This window comes from Chiloscyllium punctatum, chromosome 33 (assembly GCF_047496795.1).
Source record: "Chiloscyllium punctatum isolate Juve2018m chromosome 33, sChiPun1.3, whole genome shotgun sequence".
Classification (NCBI taxonomy): Eukaryota; Metazoa; Chordata; class Chondrichthyes; order Orectolobiformes; family Hemiscylliidae; genus Chiloscyllium; species Chiloscyllium punctatum.
The window spans coordinates 29791309-29804085 of NC_092771.1; the positions used below are offsets into that span (position 1 = coordinate 29791309).

Here is a 12777-nt window from a genome sequence, read left to right on the forward strand (position 1 = left end):
CCTCTGTCAAACAGAATTTTTTTTTTGCCTGTCTACCCTATCTATCTCTTTCCTGACCGTTAAATATTTCAATCATGTTCCCGATCATCTACTCTAAGAAAACAGTCTGAGTCTGTCAAATCTCCAGTTCAGGCAACATCCTGGTAAGTCTCCTCTGCACCATCTCCAGTGCACTCACATCCCTCTATTCCAGAGTTGCACACAATTCTGATCCTCTGTGCTTCCCAGGGTGTTACTGTTTGACATGTGTTCCTATGCCTCATTTGCCCTGCTCAAATGCATCACCTTACACCTATGCAGAGTAAATTCAATTTGTTATCGCTCAACCCATCTGATCAGCCTGTCTACATCTTCCTGACTATTTACCAGCCCACCAATTTTTGTATCATCTGCAAATTTACTGATCCATTCAAGTCTAAATTAATTAGATAAACCACAATACAAGGGCCTCACACTGACCCCTTTGGGTGACCCCACTGGATGCAGACTTCCAGTTGGAGAAACATCTCTCAACCACCACCCTCTGCTTCCTGTCAGTCAGCCAATTGTGGATCCAATTTCCCAAATTTCCTTGAATCGCATGGGTTCTTATCTTTGTCACCTGTGTGTTAGGTGGGACCTTGTCAAAAGCCTTGTTAAAATCCAAGTAGGCTCATCAAAAGCATTGCTCTCATCTACACACCTGGTCACACCATCAAACAATTCTGTTAAGTTGGTAAGATATGACTTCCCCTTACCAAAACCATGCTGTCTTTGAATAATTCCACCCCTCCAAGTGCAGATTCATCCTGTCCCTCAGAATTGCTGCCAATAGTTTCCCCACTACCCAGGTTAGACTGATTGGCTGATATTTTCCTAGTTAACTCTTGCTTCCTTGAATAATGGTATCACGATGGCTATCCGCCAGTGGCCAGGGAGAATTGAAAATTTTTTGCAAGCGCACTTACTGTTTTATATCCGTCTCTCCCAACAACCTGTGATTTTTTTAATCTGGCCTTGGAGATTTATCTTCTTTAAGCCCGCCGGATCACTCAGAACCCCTCCACTCTGCCTGTGCTAATTTGTTTAATTGTATCATCGACATTCTTTCTGACTTTTATACTTGTATCATCCCTATCACTAGTGTAGGAGCAAATGCTGTTTTTCATCTTTATGAAAAGCCACCATTAAAGATCTACCTTCTCGGAAGGAACTCATTTATTACTTTTTCAACCATGGGAGCAAATGACTGTAGGCATTTTAAAAAGCCTGTAAATTAATTTCCTTCTGTGCCCTCTCCTTGTTATGGATCAATATGTGTCTGACCTAGCAAAATTAGTCATGACTGTGTATTGTTTCAGCGTTCATTGGTAGACAGAATAGTAGGAATGTGAGCGGCAATGCTCAATCATGCTAGCATTTCTTTTAATACAAATTATATTGTCGTTCTTGATGATGAAACTGTTTCTAAGATATTTCTGAGGTTGAATACGTTTGAAGTCGAGTATCTGCTATTTTTGAGTTCAAATTTGTTTGCCAACTATGGGAAAGACAGGACTTTGCCATGTAATGGAGCTGATGTATCACATCATGTTTAAAATCCTTGCAATGGAGTATATTTTATGCCCGTATATGCAGGAGTCTGCTTTTTTTTTTCTGCAGTGTGTGGTTGGTAGGGATTTATACGTGTGTGTGTGTATATATTTATTACACTTATATGTATGATTTATGTAAGAGCTGTTTTTAAGAGTAAATTTTTTTTTAAATTTGGTCAGTGTATGGACAAAGTTATTTGAAAATCCTTGTAAGAGAAACATTGTGCTATTGAAGTCCTGTAGAAACCAGTATGCATTTAATCATGTGTATAGTAAATTACACACAGTTTGGTTGAATCAGGTCTGTCTTACCTTTTCTGAGGGCATGGGTGAGTTTAGGTCACTGTGTTGTACACCAGTATGTGGAGATGCCAGAGTTGGACTGGGGTGGACAAGTCAAAAAAAATCAAATGACACCAGGTTATAGTCTCACAGGTTTATTTGAAATTGGAAGCTTTCGGAGATCAGCTTCTTCCTCAAGCAGAGTATGATAGTGAGGTCAAAGGCACAGGAAAAATCTCACTCACTCACTCACTCTTGCCCTCACTCACTCTCGCTCTCTTTCTCTGACTCTCTCGCACTTTCTCTTTCACACTGTCTCTCTCTTTCACACTCAGACTCTCACTCACTCTCCTTTCACTTTCACATTCTCTATCTCACTCCCTCACACTCTCACTCTGACTCTCACATTCTTTCACAGTCTCTCACTCTGACACTCATGCTCTCTCACTCTCACTTCCTCACACACTTACTGACTCTTTCTCTCACTCTCTCTCTCACACACTCTCCCGCACGCACACTCCCTCTCTCACACTCCCTCACACTCTCTCTCACACACACACACTCTCACATTTTCACTCTCGCACACTCCCTCTCACTCACACATACTCTCGCACTTACTGTCTCTCTCACTCGCGCTCTCACTCACTCTTTCACTCACACTTGCTCTCTCATGCTCACTCTCAAACTCTTTCACACTATCACTTGCTTCTCGCACTCGCTACCTTGCACGCTCTCACTCTCTCGCACTTGCGCTCTCACTCTCACGCTCAGTCTCTCAAACTCTCACAATTGCTGTCTCACACTTGCTCTCACTTGCTCATGCTCTCATGCTCACACTCACTCGCTCTCAAAATCTCTCTTACATTCTCTCTCACTGACTCTCTCTCACTCACACTCATTCTCTGACATTCTCTCCCATTCTCTCTCTAACACTCTGTCTCTCTAACACACTCTCTCTCTCCCCCGCGCTCTGTAGCCCCCTTCACCGTGCACTGTCTCACTTACCCTCACTCTCTCTCTCTCTTCCCCTTCCCCCTCTCTCTTCTCCCTCACTTTCTCCCTCTCTTTCAATAGACAATAGGTGCAGGGGTAGGCCATTCTGCCCTTCGAGCCTGCACCACCATTCAATATGATCATGGCTGATCATCCTTAATCAGTATCCTGTTCCTGCCTTATCTCTATAACCCTTGATTCCACAATCCTTGAGAGCTCTATCCAACTCTTTCTTAAATGAATCCAGAGACTGGGCCTCCACTGCCCTCTGGGGAAGAGCATTCCACACAGTCACCACTCTCTGGGTGAAGACGTTTCTCCTCATCTCTGTCCTAAATGGTCTACCCTGTATGTTTAAGCTGTGGCCTCTGGTTCGGCACTCACCCATCAGCGGAAACATGTTTCCTGCCTCCAGAGTGTCCAATCCTTTAATAATCTTATACGTCTCAATCAGATCCCCTCTCAGTGTTCTAAACTCAAGGATATACAAGCACAGTCGCTCCAGTCTTTCAGCATAAGGTGGTCCCGCTATTCCAGGAATTGACCTCCATGAACCTACGCTGCACTCCCTCAATAGCCAGAATGTCTTTCCTCAAATTTGGAGACCAGAACTGCACACAATACTCCAGGTGTGGTCTCACCAGGGCCCTGTACAGCTGCAGAAGAACCTTTTTTTCTTCTATACTCAATCCCTCTTGTTATGAAGGCCAGCATGCTATTAGCCTTCTTCACTACCTGCTGTACCTGCATGCTTGCCTTCATTGACTGGTGTACAAGAACACCCAGATCTCTTTGTACTGCCCCTTTACCTAACTTGACTCCATTTAGGTAGTAATCTGCCTTCCTGTTCTTGCCACCAAAGTGGATAACCATACATTTATCCCCATTAAACTGCATCTGACCACTCACCTAACCTGTCCAGGTCACCCTGTAATCTCCTAACATCTTCATTACATTTCACCCTGCCACCCAGCTTAGAATCATCAGCAAATTTGCTAATGTTATTACTAATACCATCTTCTATATCATTAATATATATTGTAAAAAGTTGCGGTCCCAGCACTGATCCCTGCGGTACCCCACTGGTCACTGCCTGCCATTCCGAAATTGAGCCGTTTATCACTACTCTTTGTTTCCTATCAGCCAACCAACTTTCAATCCAAGTTAGTATTTTGCCCCCAATACCATGCGCCCTAATTTTGCTGGCTAACCTCCTATGTGGGACTTTATCAAAAGCTTTCTGAAAGTCCATGTACACTACATCTACTGGATCTCCCTCGTCCATCTTCAGAGTTACATCCTCAGAAAATTCCAGAAGATTAGTCAAGCATGATTTCCCCTTCATAAATCCATGCTGACTCTGACCTATCCTGTTACTACTATCCAGATGTGTCGTAATTTCATCCTTTATAATTGACTCCAGCATCTTTCCCACCACTGAGGTCAGACTAACTGGTCTATAATTTCCTGCTTTCTCTCTCGCTCCTTTCTTAAAAGGTGGTACAACATTAGCCACTCTCCAATGCGCAGGAACTGATCCCGAATCTATCGAACTCTGGAAAATAATCACCAACGCATCCATGATTTCTCGAGCCACCTCCTTCAGTACCCTGGGATGTAGACCATCAGGTCCCAGGACTTATCAACCTTCAGACCTAACAGTCTCTCCAACACCAATTCCTGGCAAATATAAATTCCCTTTAGTTCAGGTCCTTCAGCCACTGTTACCTCAGGGAAATTGCTTGTCTTCCCCAGTGAACACAGATCTGAAGTACCAATTCAATTCCTCTGCCATTTCTTTGTTCCCCGTTTCTGTCTTCAAGGGCCCAATTTTAGTCTTAACCATTTTTTTGCCTTTCACATACCTAAAAAATCTTTTACTATTCTCCTTTATATTTTTGGCCAGTTTACCTTCGTACCTCATTTTTATCTCTGCGTATTTCCTTCTTAGTAATCCTCTGTTGTTCTTTTAAAGCTTCCCAGTCCTCTGTTTTCCCACTTATCTTTGCTACGTTATACTTTTTGTCTTTTAACTTTATATGTTTCTTAACTTCCCTCGTCAGCCATGGCCACCCATGCCTCCTCCTAGGATCTTTCTTCCTTTTTTGGAATGAACTGATCCTGCATCTTCTGCATTATACACAGAAATATCTGACATTGTTCCTCTACTGACATCCCTGCTAAGGTATTGCACCATTGAACTTTGGCCAGCTCCTTCCTCATAGCTCCATAGTTCCCTTTATTCAACTGAAATATTGTCACTTCCGATTGTAACTTTTCCCTCTCAAATTCCAGATTGAAGCTTATTGTATTGTGATCACTACTTCCCAATGGCTCCTTCACTTCGAGGTCCCTGATCAATTCTGGTTCGTTGCACAATACCCGATCCAGAATTGCCTTCTCCCTGGTAGGCTCCAGCACCAGCTGTTCTAAGAATCCATCTCGAAGGCACTCCACAAAGTCTCTTTCTTGAGGTCCAATACCACCCTGATTCTCCCAGTCTACCTGCATGTTGAAATTCCCCATAACAACTGTAGTAACATCTTTGTGACAGGCTAATTTCAGCTCCTGATTCAACTTACATCCGACATCCAGCCTACTGTTTGGGGGCCTGCAGGCCCCCAAGAGTGTCTTTTTTCCCTTAGAATTTCTGAGCTCTATCCATACTGACTCTATATCCCCTTATTCTAGGTCCCCCCGTGCAAGGGACTGAATATCATCCCTGACCAACATGGCCACCCCATCCCACCCCCTCTGCCCGTCAGTCTGTCCTTACGATAACATGTGTAGCCTTGAATATTCATTTCCCAGGCCCTGTCCACTTGAAGCCATGTCTCAGTTATCCCCACAATGTCGTGTCTGCCAATTTCCAAAAGAGCCTCAAGCTCATCCATCTTATCTCTAATGCCTCGTGCATTCATATATAGTATTTTTAATGTGTTACTGCCCTCACCCTTCCCATCAACTCCTAATTCACTCAACCTTACAGCATGATCCCTTTTTGAGTTTTCTGCTTCATTGCTCTTCCCCCGACTCTCTCTCTCTCTCTCTCTCCCCCACTCTCTCTTCCCGCATGCTTTTGCCCTCCACACACACTCTCTCTCACACGCGCTCTCTCTTACAGATATGGACACATGGTTTCTCTCTTTTGCGCACACACACTCTTTCGCACTCTCTTGCGCACACTCACAGACACAAATGCACGCACTCTCACACACACGTTGGAGGCAATTATTTCATTCAAGATTTTTCTCTATCCAAACAAGTTTTACAAACCTGATCTCAGCGTAAAACGTAGATTCAAAGTGGGACGTCACACCTAAAGTGTGTTGTCTAACCCGAGATGTCTCCTCTTCTACGTGGAAAACCTTTCATTATCTGTGGACAAAGACTTGAAAGAAATCTAGATTTTGCATTTTAATTAGCAGTCTACCTCCTAACTGATTTAAGGATTCAATAAGGGCAGCTAGTTTTAAAGTTGTTAACGTTTTGCTTATAAATACTGTCTTATATCTCTCTGTGCCTGAGGAAGGAGCTGAGTTCTGACAGCTTGCAATTTGAAATAAACCTGTTCAACTATAACCTGTAGTTTGATTTTTTTTTACCTTCTACAGCAGTGAGAGACTCATGGTGTCTTCATTAACGTAACAGCATAACAGCTCTGTGAAGTAATGAGTTGATGGAGTTTGTGTCAGTCTCTGAAAAAAAGTTACAGATTGCTCAATGTTTTCAGTTTTAGGTGAATGTTAAATTCTCTGAATGACTATGTCAAATCCCAAAGGTGTTCAATCCACAGGTTGATAAGGGTGAGAGTGTAGCTCTGCCAATCTGTGCATCCTTGAGCCAGTCCCAGCAAACATGAATGGACCTGAGACCTGAGGTGGTTAATGGCCTTTGTGGTATCATGGATTGCTACTCAATCTGAATGGATTTCCACGTAAGAGTTGGGATCGTGACAGCCCAGCCTTACCCTCCTCAATATTCATGGAATTGGAAGCCATAAAATCCATTTTACTTTTCAAGTTGTCATATGCTTTATGTCTGACTTGGAGTTGGCCTCCCAGGAATTTCTCTCAGGTTTCAATTAAAACCTTCTGTGAAGTCTGTCAGTGTACAGGAGAATGTAGGCTACAGGGCGGCAAAAACTGTAATTACAACAAACTTTTATCTACCCACCTCCATAACCAGTGCTCCTCAAACATTCCAGAAGGCCTCTGGAACTGCTCGGACGCCATTAGCCATGTGGCTGGTGCAGCTGCCACCCCCACGCTGATTGATGATGTCACTTCTGCCATCATCATGGCCACCTCCACAACCACTTCCGCCTCTCACAATTCCTCATGCATCACACATGACATCACTTCCGCCCCTCACATCATTGCTGATGTCACACGCTCAGTGACTTCCGCCACCCCTACTGTCATGTCTGCCACCACTTCCGCCCCCACCAACGCCACTCACCTGCATTCTGCTGACACACGCGCCCCCCCCCCCCACCCCCACAGATCCCACTGTCACCATTCCCAGCCCCCAGAATCCTGAGGGGAGCACCACCCCTGCTCATGACTCCACCCCATTCCCCCCACCATCACACCCACTCCAGTTACTGGCTCTGCCCCCATTCCCAGCTCCACACCCACACCAGATCACAGCTCCCAGCCCTGCCGAGTTTTCACCATCCCTCCAGACCTTCCCCTGACTGAGGACGAACAACCAGTCCTCAGCAAAGTACTCAGGACTCACCTTCACCCCCCCTCCATCCACGCATCAATGAATTTAATACATGCCATGACATCAAACACTTCTTCCACCGCTTCCGCCTCCGAGCTTACTTTCACAATCATGACTCCCGCCCACCTTCCGAGGACCCCTTCGCCCACCTCCAACACACTGCATCCACCTGGACACCCCGCGCTGGCCTATTACCTGCCCTCGACCTCTTCATTTCCAACTGCCACCGGGACATTAACCGCCTCATCCTGTCTACCCCACTCCAACCTCTCGCCCTCACAATGCGCTGCCCTCCAATCCCTCTGCTGCAATCCCAACCTCACCATCAAGCCAGCAGATAAAGGGGTAGTCAGGCGCACTGACTTCTACACCGCTGAAGCCGAACGCCAACTCGAGGACACTTCTTCCTACCACCCCCTCGACCATGACCCCACCCTCCCCATCACCAAACCATCATCTCCCAGACATACAGAACCTCATCACCTCAGGAGATCTCCCACCCACAGCTTCCAACTTCATAGTCCGGGAACCCCGCACTGCCTGGTTCTATCTCCTTCCCAAGATCCACAAGCCTGACCACCCTGGCCGACCCATTGTCTTAGTATGCTCCTGCCCCACTGAACTCATCTCTACCTACCTCGATACTGCCTATCTGTCCAGGAACTCACCTCATACGTTCGAGACACCACCCATTCCCTCCACCTCCTCCAAGACTTCCGTTTTCCCGGCCCCCAATGCCTCATCTTCACCATGGATATCCAATCCCTCTACACCTCCATCCGCCATGACCAGGGCCTCCAAGCCCTCCGTTTTTTTCATCTCCCGATGTCCCCAGCAGTACCCTTCCACCGACACTCTCATTCGTTTGGCCGAACTAGTCCTCACCCTTAAAAATTTCTCCTTCGAATCCTCCCACTTCCTCCAGACCAAAGGGGTAGCCATGGGCACACGTATGGGCCCCAGCTATGCCTGTCTCTTTGGCTACATAGAACAGTCCATCCTCTGTAATTACACCGGCACAACTCCCCACCTCTTCCTCCGCTACATTGATGACTGCATTGGCGCCACCTCATGCTCCCGCGAGGAGGTTGAGCAATTCATTAACTTCACCAACACATTCCACCCTGTCCTTAAATTTACCTTCTCTGACACCTTCCTCCCCTTCCTGGACCTCTCCATCTCCATTAATGTCGATCGACTTGACACTGACATTTTTTACAAACCCACCGACACCCACAGCTACCTGGATTACACCACTTCCCACCCTACCTCTTGCAAAAATGCCATCCCGTATTCCCAATTCCTCCGCCTCCGCCATATCTGCTCCCAGGAGGACCAGTTCCACCACAGAACACACCAGATGGCCTTCTTTAGAGACTGTAATTTCCCTTCCCACATGGTTAAAGATGCCCTCCAATGCATCTCGTCCACATCCCGCACCTCCGCCCTCAGACCCCACCCCTCCAACCGTAATAAGGACAGAACGATCCTGGTGCTCACCTATCAACCTTCGCATAAACTAAATCATCCACCGACATTTCCGCCACCTCCAAAAAGACCCCACCACCAGCAATATATTTCCCTCCACACCGCTTTCAGCCTTCCGCAAAGATCGTTCCCTCCGTGACTACCTGGTCAGGTCAACACCCCCCTACTACCCACCCTCCCATCCTGGCACCTTCCCCTGCCAGCACAGGAACTGCAAAACCTGCGCCCATACCTCCCCCCTCACCACATCCAAGGTCCTAAAGGAGCCTTCCACATCCTTCAAAGGTTTACCTGCACATCCACTAATATCATTTATTGTATCTGTTGCTCCCGATGCGATCTCCTCTACATTGGGGAGACTGGACGCCTCCTAGCAGAGTGCTTTAGGGAACATCTCCGGGACACCCGCACCAATCAACCCACCGCCCTGTGGCCCAACATTTCAACTCCCCCTCCCACTCTGCCGAGGACATAGAGGTCCTGGGCCTCCTTCACCGCCGCTCCCTCACCACCAGACGCCTGGAGGAAGAACGCCTCATCTTCCACTTCGGAACAATTCAACCCCAGGGCATCAATGTGGACTTCGACAATTTCCTCATTTCCCCTTACCCCACCTCACCCTAGTTCCAAACTTGCAGCTCAGCACTGTCCCCATGACTTGTCCTACCTGCCTATCTTCTTTTCCACCTATCCACTCCACCCACTCCCGACCTATCACCTTCATCCCCTCCCCCACTCACCTATTGTACTCTATGCTACTTTCTCCACACCCACCCTCCTCTAGCTTATCTCTCCACGCTTCAGGCTCTCTGCCTTTATTCCTGATGAAGAGCTTTTGCCCAAAACGTTGATTTTACTGCTCCTCGGATGCTGCCTGAACTGCTATGCTCTTCCAGCACGACTAATCCAGAATCTGGTTTCCAGCATCTGCAGTCATTGTTTTTACCGGGTGTCTACTTGTGTCTTTCAGATGAAAATCTTTAATCCTGGGGTGGGATCAGTTCCCACTAGCGTTTATGAAGTGTTACCAGCTCCTCAAAGGAACATATGATTTAGATCAACCTGAGAAGTTCTTGGTTTTTCTGTGACCTATAAGAAATGATCCTATACCGCATGGAGAAATTCCCCATTCCTGGTTATCACTGTCTACAGGAGTTGAAACCAACTTTCACCAAGTTCACTTGACCAAGCATTTTATACAGGACGTTGACATTAGCAAATTAATTTGTAAAGGTAAAGCTTCTTTTGTTGATGGTGTAATTATGGGATGTTCAGAGCATATGAGCGACATAGCTTTGGCCTCCTTTCACACCCAGAGGTTATATCCAAGCCTCATTGCTGTAAGCTGGGATGCTGAATTGCATGTGTGGCTTGGGAGGTCAGGTTGTCATTGAGTTTTAGAAATGGCATATTTACCCAGAGGAAAGTAGTTATGTATCTTTTGAGATCATGTTGATCCAAATGCTGGCAGATAAAGAAACCGGGATACCACTTGTCCAAATTATTAGTTTTGCTAACTCAGACACCACTGGTCCACAAGTATGTTGTCACATTTGCTCATTCAAAGAATGACATGAACAGGTTTTCTTTAAGGTTATTGTGCATTATAACTTTAAATGACAATTTCTCTTTGACTGTAAAGTCAAGTGATTGCTTAGTCCTGTATCTTTGCATGTAAGAGTACAGTTAGTGGTGCTGAAATCCTTGAAATGAATAGGGAGCATGAAATTGAGTACGGCTTGTTCATCATGCTTGATTTCCATAACAAAAACAGAATTGCTGGAGAAACACAGCAGATTTGGCAGCATCTGTGGAGAGAAAGCAAAGTCAACATTTCAGGTTCAGTGACCCTTCATCAGAACAATGATTTCCATGCCTGGGTTGCCACAGCTATTAAATCTAATGTCTCTACAAAGACCTTGTTTAACCTTGGGACAAAACAGTACTTGGATAAGTGAGGGAAAATAAATGGGAGAATATTGCTCATCCATTTATGGCCTCTAATTGCTGTGTTGTTAACTGTGAATTTTGATAAGACCAGCTAGGGTTGTGAGGCCTTTCACAGTTGAATAAGCTGTTGTCACTTTCATTCGCAATTCACACATTGACACTGATCACTTGGAGGACAAACCACAAATGGAATCTACACTGACGTAAAGTGACACCTTGTAAGGGGAGAAAATATTGACATAGGAGCTCTGTACCGGTAGGCCTTTCGTTCTCATCAGTTGGTACAATACATTATTTTGTGTTAATTTTGGATGTTGTTCAAATTATATGCACAATGGGAGCTTTTGCGTCCTGGAGGGTATGGGCATAGTCATATAGACCTGCAGCACAAAACAGCCCTTAGGGCCATCAAGTCTGCACCAATCAAAAAACTATTCTAATCCCATTTTCTAGCGCTTGGCCTTTAAAAGGAAGGAAATTCATTATCATTGCATAGAGTTTTGTATACATCATGGGAAGAAAATAACTTAAGAATTTATGAAGGGGATAAAGTCAACTTGATAACATTAGCAATTCTGAAACTAAGAACCCTTCCTGACCTTTCGCAGGCTACTGTCGATTTCAACTGCATCAGTTATCAAAAATGCAAGAAAAGCGAAATGTTCAGATAATTGAATGGGATGACTTGGACAAGAAAAAATTCTACTGTATTGGTGTTTTGATGACTCTGTCTTTGCGGCTTACAGTGTATCCAGCTGCACTAATTAGGACAAGGCTTCAGGTACAAAAGGGGAAGAGTTATTACCACGGCACTTTTGACGCTTTCATTAAAATCCTACGAGCCGAAGGCATACGAGGACTTTACAGAGGATTTCTGGTGAACACATTGACCCTAATCTCTGGCCAAGGATATATTACAACCTACGAGCTGGTACGTGTCTATGTGGCCAACTACAGCAATAGTAATGCTGTTAAGTCACTTGTAGCGGGAGGCGCAGCATCACTTGTGGCACAGAGCATTATTGTGCCTATTGATATCATATCGCAGCACCTGATGGTTGCAGGCCACAAAGGGAACCTGGGCAGGTTCAAGCTGTCATCAAACAATAGAAAATACAAACAAGCATTCGGACAAACTCAGGAAGTTGTCGCTCAAATTTTCAGACTTGACGGCCCAAAAGGATTTTACAGAGGATACTTAGCTTCTTTGATGACGTACATTCCTAACAGTGCCATCTGGTGGCCTTTTTATCACTTCTATGCAGGTATGTAAAACTATCTTTCTCTCCCTATCATGAACTCAGCTACTCGTGTTATATCCGAGCCTTAAAATAAATTACTGGGCACAAGTAATCTGAAAGAAGAGCTTTTATTTTGTACTTGTGTACGTTGTAATTTACTACAATCTAAAATAAGTTCTGCTCATTGGCAAATTCGAGTTTGTTCAGATTATTATGATTATGATTAAGATTATGTATTATGATTAAGGCCACATGGCAAAATTTAGTGGCTTCACTCAGGCTTGATTTATCACAAGATTGAATATAGCATAACGTGTTTACAGTCATTTGGTAACCACAGTACATTGATAATTTCTAACCAACCTGTTCAGAGATGTTATTACATATCTCTGGTGCAGGTGGTACTAGAACCTGGACCTCCTGACCTAGAGGTGGATGCACTGTCACAGGACCCATAGGATCTCTGGTAACCACGGTACAATAAACTTTAGAGAATTAAATAGGCAACTAGAGTTAGT

General features: G+C 45.1%; 1 protein-coding gene across 3 annotated transcripts in view; it reads left to right on the forward strand.

Annotated features, from left to right (window-relative positions):
• The window catches only part of LOC140458526 (solute carrier family 25 member 44-like), a 198695-nt gene that overhangs the window by 7603 nt on the left and 178315 nt on the right, over positions 1-12777 (forward strand). For 2 of the 3 annotated variants that reach the window (XM_072553280.1, XM_072553278.1), the window contains exon 2: positions 11627-12283. The exons of the other annotated variant lie outside the window; for it this stretch is intronic. In XM_072553280.1, coding sequence (XP_072409381.1) covers positions 11662-12283 — 622 coding nt within the window. In that variant the 5' untranslated portion in view covers positions 11627-11661. The remainder of the gene's footprint in view (positions 1-11626; positions 12284-12777) is intronic. 3 annotated transcript variants of the gene reach the window in all.